The sequence below is a fragment of the Quercus lobata genome, chromosome 9 (genome assembly GCF_001633185.2).
Source record: "Quercus lobata isolate SW786 chromosome 9, ValleyOak3.0 Primary Assembly, whole genome shotgun sequence".
Lineage (NCBI taxonomy): Eukaryota > Viridiplantae > Streptophyta > Magnoliopsida > Fagales > Fagaceae > Quercus > Quercus lobata.
Window position 1 is genome coordinate 28,672,080 of NC_044912.1, and position 7,537 is coordinate 28,679,616.

Consider the following 7,537-nt stretch of genomic DNA (forward strand, 5'->3'; position numbering starts at 1 on the left):
TTGGGATGCCAAACCTGCATACAATGCATTTCCAGACGAAATTCCGCACGTTCTTCTCCGTGATGGTGGCCAAGGCTTCAGCTTCCACCCACTTTGTAAAGTAGTCAATGCCTACTACCAGGAATTTCAGTTGTCCTAATGCTATAGGGAATGGTCCCATAATATCTAATCCCCACTGAGTGAATGGCTATGGGGCCATCATCGGGGTCAACTCTTCGGTTGGTTGTCTAGGAATATTGCTGAACCTTTGGCATTTGTCGCAGATCTTGACATAAGCCTCGGCATCTTTCTGCATGGTGGGCCAATAGTATCCTGCTCACACGAGCTTGTGTACTAGTGATCTTGATCCTGAATGGTTTCCGCAAATCCCCTCGTGTACCTCCCTCGTGACGTAGTCTGCCTCTTCCGTACCCAAGCATCTCAGATATGGACGGGAGAAACCTCTTTTGTACAAGACATCTTTTATTAAAACGAATCTCGACGCTTGGACCTTCAGCTTTCTTGCAGCCTCCTTTCCGTATGATAAGACCCTGTTTTTTAAGTATGAAACTAACGATGTGGTCCAGTTACTTTCAGAGCCTATCTCCTGTATGTCGCTGGAATCTATTAGTGGAGAAAGCTGAACAAAAGATAGTACATTACCAGGGATGATCATATGTTCTGCTGAAGCGGCTTTGGCAAGACGGTCAGCTTGCTCATTTTCTCCTCTAGGGATTTGGATGATTTTGGCCTCTAGGTCGTCTACTCTTGTCTTTACTTGATCAAGGTACCTCTTCATCCTTTCGCCCTTGCACTCATAGTCTCCATTCACTTGGTTAGCAACGACTTGAGAGTCGTAATAAACGACTACGCTTGTGGCTCCTGCTGCTTTGGCGAGGTCGAGGCCTACTACTAACGCTTCGTACTCTACTTCATTGTTAGTGGTGGGGAAGTTGAGACGGACCATATATTCAACCGTATCTCCTTCAGGCAATAGTAGTATGATGCCAGCCCCCCCGGCTTGTTTGTTGGATGATCCGTCTGTATATATGCTGCAACGAGGGGACTCTTCTGCCTCCTTGTCTTCGCCATGAGTGAACTCTGCTATGAAGTCCATGATGACCTGTCCTTTGATGGCTGTCCGTGGGCGGTGCTGGATATCAAACTCGCTCAACTCTATAGCCCATAACGCCAGTCGACCCGTAGCTTCAAGATTGCTCGTCGCCCGTTGCAATGGTTTGTCGGTCAGAACGTTCACCATATGGGCTTGAAAGTATGGCTTGAGCTTGCGAGCTGTTGTAACTAATGCAGAGGCAAATTTCTCCATAGGTGGGTATCTTTCTTCGGCACCGCGAAGCGCCCGGCTCGCGTAGTATACGGGCTTTTGTACTCTTTCTTCTTCTCTGACTAAGGCAGTGCTGACGGCTACGGGGGAAACGACTAGGTAGAGGAAAAGCTCTTCTCTTGGCTGCGATGGACTTAGCAGTGGCAGGGAGGAGAGATAAGTCTTCAACTCCTCGAATGCCTGCTGACATTCGGCAGTTCACTCAAATGATCTCTTTAGCGTGCGGAAGAAGGGCAAACATTTGTCCGTTGCCCTCGACATGAACATATTCAATGTTGCTATTTTTCCGTTGAGGCTTTGTACGTCCTTCACATTTCTTGGCGGTGCCATCTCCATAATAGCCCGGATCTTGTCCGGGTTGGCCTCGATCCCCTTTTGAGACACCATAAATCCTAGGAATTTTCCTGCCGTTACTCCGAAGGCGCATATTCCCGGATTGAGCTTCATGTTGTAAGAACGAAGGGTGTCGAATGTTTCCTTGAGGTCCTCCAGGTGATCTTCCTCCCTTCGGCATTTTACCAGCATGTCGTCAACGTAGACTTGGACATTCCTCCTAATTTGCTGCGCGAACATTTTGTTCATAAGCCTCTGGTACGTTGCGCCCGCATTCTTTAGGCCGAAGGGCATTACTTTATAACGGAAGAGGCCTTGACTGGTTACGAACGAAGTTTTCTCCTGATCAGCGTTGTGCATTCGGATTTGGTTGTAACCCAAGAAGGCGTCCATAAAGCTTAACAACTGATGTCGAGCCGTAGAGTCTACTAGAACATCGACCCTTGGGAGGGGATAACTGTCTCTGGGGCAGGCCTTGTTAAGGTCAGTGAAGTCCACGCACATTCGCCACTTCTCGCTAGCTTTTTTAACCATTACCACATTCGCCAGCCAATTGGGGTAGTAAACTTCCCTAATGAATCTTACCTCCTGTAGTTTGCGGACTTCTTCTGCTATGGCCTGATCTCGCTCCAGGGTGAACACCCTCTTCTTCTGTCGAATGGATGGGAAGGAAGGCGATACATTCAGCCTATGTACCATGACTGAAAGGTCTATCCCTGGCATGTCTTCGTGGCTCCAGGTGAATCCTATTACTTCTGAGAAAGGTCGTGAGTGCTTGACGGAGCTCGGGACTAGCGAGGGTTCCAATTTTGGTTGTTCGGTCAATATTGGAGTCATCGAGAAGTATTTCTTCAAGCTTTTCTACCGGCTCCGCCGTCGCACGGTGTTCTTCTATGCTCATAGCTTAGAGGTGGTCATCCATTTCCATCATGGCTACGTAGCATTCACGTGCAGCCAGCTGATTTCCGCGTAGCTTTCCCACTCTATACTCGGTAGGAAACTTAATCATTATGTGGTAGGTTGAGGTTGCAGCCTTCCATGAATTGAGAGTAGGTCGTCCGATGATAGCATTGTAGGTGGACGAGCAGTCGACTACTAGGAATGTTACGTCCTTGGTGATTTGCTGAGGGTAGTCACCTACCGTGACGGATAATCTGATCACGCCCAAGGGGAACACCCTTGTTCCTCCAAAGCCGACGAGTGGGGCGTTTGTCGGAATCAATCGTTCTCTGTCGATCCCCATCTACTGGAACACTGGGTAGTATAGGATATCCACCGAGCTGCCATTGTCGACCAGCACCTGGTGCATGTTGTAGTCCTCTACTCGAATGCTTACAACGAGCGCGTCATCATGCGGGTGGTGAAGCCGACGTGCATCTTTTTCTGAGAATCCAATGACGGGGCCTTCTGTCCGCCCTATCTTTGGCACGGTGCTCGTCAGCTGGACGCTTTGGACCATCCTGAGGTAAGTCTAACGGGCCTTCTTTGACGACCCAGTAGTTGTTGTTCCCCTTATGATCATCCTGATGTCTCTTATGGGGGGCCTAAGGAGCTCATTATCCCGTTGGCGGGGCTGCTCTTGAGGAGGTGGATCCGCTCTCTCCTTTCTAACGAACTTCTGCTATTTCCCTTACTTGATAAGGGCCTCAATCTGTTGCTTTAGGTCGTAACAATCGGCCGTGTCATGATCGTGGTCACGGTGGAAGCGGCAATATTTGTCCCACGATCGCTTGTTAGGATCTCCCTTTAGCTTTCCAGGGTAGGTCAGGGCCTCCTCGTCCTTTATTTGCATTAGGACTTGGTCTATTGGGGTAGTTAGCGGGGTGAAGGTGGTGAACCTTCCTCCTAGGGGCCTGGAGCGCCTTTCATCCCTTCGGTCTCCTGTTCTGGCCTTTTTCCGCCCTTGGTCTTGCCGTGTGAGTTCTTGTCTCTCCCTTTTCTTGGGCTTTTCCTCTCGAGCTAGCAACGCGTTTTCAGCATTCATGTACTTGGTGGCCCTGTAAAGTACTTCTGACATGGTTTTCGGGTCGTTCTTGTATAAGGAGAACAAAAACTTTCCCTTCCGTAGCCCATTCGTGAAGGCCGCCATAAGTATTTTGTTGTCGGCTTCATCGATCGAGAGTGCTTCCTTATTGAAGCGGGATATGTAGGATCTCAACGTCTCGTCCTCTTACTGCTTGATGCTCATCAAGCAAGTCGTAGATCTTTTATACCTGTGTCCCCCGATGAAGTGAGCGGTAAACTAAGCGTTCAACTCTTTGAAAGTGCTAATGGAGCCAGGCGTCAGGCGGCTGAACCAAATTCTCGCCGCACCCTTCAGCGTTGTGGGGAAGGCCCTACACATGATTTCATCAGCTACTCCTTGAAGGTGCATCAAGGTCTTGAAGGTCTCTAGGTGATCTAGAGGGTCCTTCACTCCATCGTAACTATCTATCTGTGGCATGCGAAACTTATGCGGTAGGGGGAATGAAGTGACGGAGGTGGTGAATGGTGAGTCTGTTCGGTTAACGAGATCGTCAAGATCACTGGACACTCGTCCTTTGAGGGCGTTCATCATAACTTCCATTTGTTTCTTTATAGCCTGTATTTTTCTGGCAACAGGCGGCGAAGTCACATCCGTGAGGGATGTGAGGCTTACATTTTGTCGCTCCGGTCTGCTTGGGGTGTTACTACCCTCCGGTCCCTCTTGATCTCGTCGCTCGACGCTGGTATCTTCTTGGTCCTCTTCCTGAGCACCGTGTCCTGCCTTTCGTCATAGCTATTCTTCCAAAATCTGATTTTGCTTGGTGAGGCGCTCCACGGCCGTGGCTAAAGTCTGCACTTGTCTCTTGAGAGCAGATGGTCGTGACTTGTCTTCGTGAACGTTATTGGTGGTTGCCATTGATTGAGTAAGTACCATGCAACTCTTTGTCTAGGAAGTGCTTGCTGTGACTTACGAATTCAGTTAAACAAACCTTCCCACAAACGGCGCCAACTGATGATGCTGAAAAAGTCACCAGTGAGCCACAAGAACTTGCACACTCGAGATAGCACCTGCACAACACAAAAGAGAGGACCTTGCAGAGAGCACCGGTGTGGTGCCAGCCAAGTACCCTCCGAAAGTCAAGTTAGAACTTCTTACAACTCTAGAGTGCTAGAGAGGGGTGAATTATGCGTACCTTGACTAATGAGGGTATTGGGGCTTTTATAGTAGTAAATGGTTGACATCTCTTCCTTGATGCGGAAGTCTTTTCCTTATAGGAGTCTTCTTGGGCGTATTTGGCGGGATCCTTTCCTTATAGGGATCCTTTGAGTAGTATCAAACATGGAGGGCAAGGTATTTCCTTATATATGCAGTCGTGGGGAGCAAGTAAACATGCATCAAGGTCGTCAAGTTATTTACTTCCTTCAACCTTACTAGCGTCAGTTTTGTTGATGTCGTTAGCCTTTAGGTGTGTCTCGCAGACTTCCCTCATTCCCTCAATTTAGGACATCAGTTGTTGACTACTACATGAGAAAGCTGACGATTATAACTGTACCCATCAGCTTATGCCTGATGGCTTATCTAAAACCGTCAGCTTTATGCCTTGCATGAATAAGTGCTATTTTTTATCCCTATCAGTCTGCAAGACATCCTTTCTCAATAGAAGCTATTTTCATCTCACTCATTTTTCTTCTTTCTTCCGTCATGACATTCAATATGTCTTCCATATGTGAAGTTGTACCTTGTTTGCACTTTTGTTTCTTTAATCTTTCTTTTTCGGCCTACGCCTTTAGTGGTCTCTCCAAGTTTACAATTGGAACTAGTGGAATATCATCATCCTCTAAACTTATTGATTCTAGATTAGAAGATGAAGATGCCTCAAATCTCTTTTTTTTTTTTGGTTGCTGATTGTTAACAATAACCAACCATTTTGGTGAGTACTTTAACAAATTCCAACAACGTTGATATTGAAATTTGGTATCCTACAATACTTGATAGAGCTGTTTTGCCACATTAAGCTAAAAAATTAACAAATAGTTTATAATTACTATCTTAAATCAGTTAGAACAAATTAGTAAATTAACACAAATTTCTTTATAAGATGGACATTGTCTTCAACAGCCATAAACTTCGAGATAATAACATAAATACCCTTCCCAAAGTTTTTGAACTCTTCCCTCCATGAAGCAGCTAGAGCAACTGTCTTTTGAATGACCCATAAGCCTAAAAGGGCGGCTAAGAATGCTGAAACTCTTGCAGAACTGTAAAACTATCAGGGAATTGAAGCAAACCCATCTTCAAATTCTCATGCATGGCCTCCATGAAAGCGATTTTGTGTTGCCTAAGCTTATCACTCTTGCCTCCGAACTCGTTTCCCTTGATTACGCGGTTCGCATATTTCGAAATTCTCAGTATCCCAATGTAATTTCCTACAATACTATGATTAAATGCTTTGTTGGAAAGACCCATCAAGGTGCATTGCGTGTTTATGATCAAATGAAGGCCTTGGCGATTTTGCCGAATAGTTTTACCTTCACTTTTCTTCTGAGGTGTTTTGAATCGTTTGAAGCTCTAGTAGATGGTAGAGTGATTCATGGTGATATTGTGAAGCTAGGATTTGGTTCAAGTGTTTTTGTTCAGAATACCCTTTTGGATTTCTATGCTAAATGCAGTGGGAATTTGGATTCTGCGTGTCGGGTGTTTGAGGAAATGCCTGAGAGAGTCGTGGTGTCGTGGAATTCAATGATTTCTGGGTACTTGGCGCATGGAGAGGTTGAATTTGCAATTGGGTTGTTTGATTTGATGCCTGAGAGGAGTATGGTTTCGTGGAATTCAGTTGTTTCAGGGATTTCTAAAGCTGGAAATATGGAATTGGCTCGCTCGGTCTTTGAGAGGATGCCAGAGAGAAATGAGGTTTCTTGGAATTCTATGATTTCTGGCTATGTAAGGTTGGGTGATATCAAGTCTGCACAGTGTATTTTTTATCAGATGCCAAAGAGAACTGTAGTTTCTTGGACGGCTATGATTTCTGGGTACACTATGATCGGTGATCTTGAATCTGCGAGGAACGTTTTTGATCAGATGCCATTTAAGAAGGTTGTCTCTTGGAATGCTATGATTGCTGGTTATGTTCATAACCATGAGTTTGATCGAGCTCTTTATGTGTTTCATCATATGTTAATAGATGGCAAGTGCAGGCCTGATCAGACAACTTTGCTCAGTGTACTTTCTGCGTGTTCTCACATGGGGTCTCTTGAACATGGGAAATGGATTGATTCTTATACCAAGAGAAACAATTTCTACTTGTCTATTCCTTTAGGCAATGCTTTGATAGACATGTTTGCAAAATGTGGAGATATAGAAAATGCAAAAGCAGTTTTTGATAAGATGGCTAAAACATGCACAAACAGATTGAGTTTGTTCAATGTCTTTCTGATGCCGTTTCCCTTTAGTAACTAGAGGGTAACCTATCAGCTCAGACCAAAGGGGTATATAAAAACTGTGGGTAGTAAGTATTTCTTTGCATGCAAACCAAATTTTGCTGAAAATTAGGATTTGTTGCACCTACTAAAAATACTCCGTTCCTGGAATAAAGCAAAATTGTAATCACCTTGTCTAATTTTTCTTTGCAAGTTATTAATAATTATCTGAGGCACTTGTCGTTTCAATCCTCCTTTTTCTTCGCAAGTTCAAAGCAATCGACCAAAGTATCAAACCCAGGGCATACTTGTGAAAATGCTGCATATTAGGACAACAAATTGACAGGCATGAATCTAGAGTATGAAGATTAACATAGACAAAATGCTTTTGAAGTCTGCTTACTTTGGCTATGATAAAGACTATAGAGAGAGAGAGAGAGAGAGAGAGAGAGAGAGAGTGAAAGAGATGGTTACTTGTATATGATGTGATGCTCTTCT

The 7,537-nt window shown here is 45.2% G+C and overlaps 2 protein-coding genes across 2 annotated transcripts; one reads left to right on the plus strand and one right to left on the minus strand.

Annotated features, from left to right (window-relative positions):
- Positions 1-316: 316 nt before the first annotated feature.
- On the minus strand, positions 317-2,356 carry LOC115961527. The gene is made up of 4 exons (XM_031080500.1): positions 1,955-2,356; positions 1,590-1,829; positions 758-1,504; positions 317-619 (listed from the first exon to the last, which is right to left on the minus strand). Exons 1-4 carry the CDS (start codon positions 2,354-2,356, stop codon positions 317-319), a joined length of 1,692 nt encoding a protein of 563 aa, XP_030936360.1.
- Positions 2,357-5,783: 3,427 nt separating this feature from the next.
- LOC115962305 (pentatricopeptide repeat-containing protein At2g29760, chloroplastic-like) lies at positions 5,784-7,178 on the plus strand. Its single transcript, XM_031081214.1, has one exon. It carries the CDS (start codon positions 5,862-5,864, stop codon positions 7,077-7,079), a length of 1,218 nt encoding a protein of 405 aa, XP_030937074.1. The 5' UTR covers positions 5,784-5,861; the 3' UTR covers positions 7,080-7,178.
- Positions 7,179-7,537: the final 359 nt, after the last annotated feature.

What these genes read in the sequence shown, in the direction of transcription:
- LOC115961527 (XM_031080500.1), bottom strand. Translation starts at nt 2,356, where the DNA reads ATGGTACATAGGCTGAATGTATCGCCTTCCTTCCCATCCATTCGACAG. An exon ending in AAGGCCTCTTCCGTTATAAA is followed by an intron (nt 1,830 to 1,954) that starts GTAATGCCCTTC and finishes AAAATGCCGAAG; the next exon opens with GGAGGAAGATCACCTGGAGG. An exon ending in TGAAGAGGTACCTTGATCAA is followed by an intron (nt 620 to 757) that starts GTAAAGACAAGA and finishes TCTTTTGTTCAG; the next exon opens with CTTTCTCCACTAATAGATTC.
- LOC115962305 (XM_031081214.1), top strand. Translation starts at nt 5,862, where the DNA reads ATGCTGAAACTCTTGCAGAACTGTAAAACTATCAGGGAATTGAAGCAA.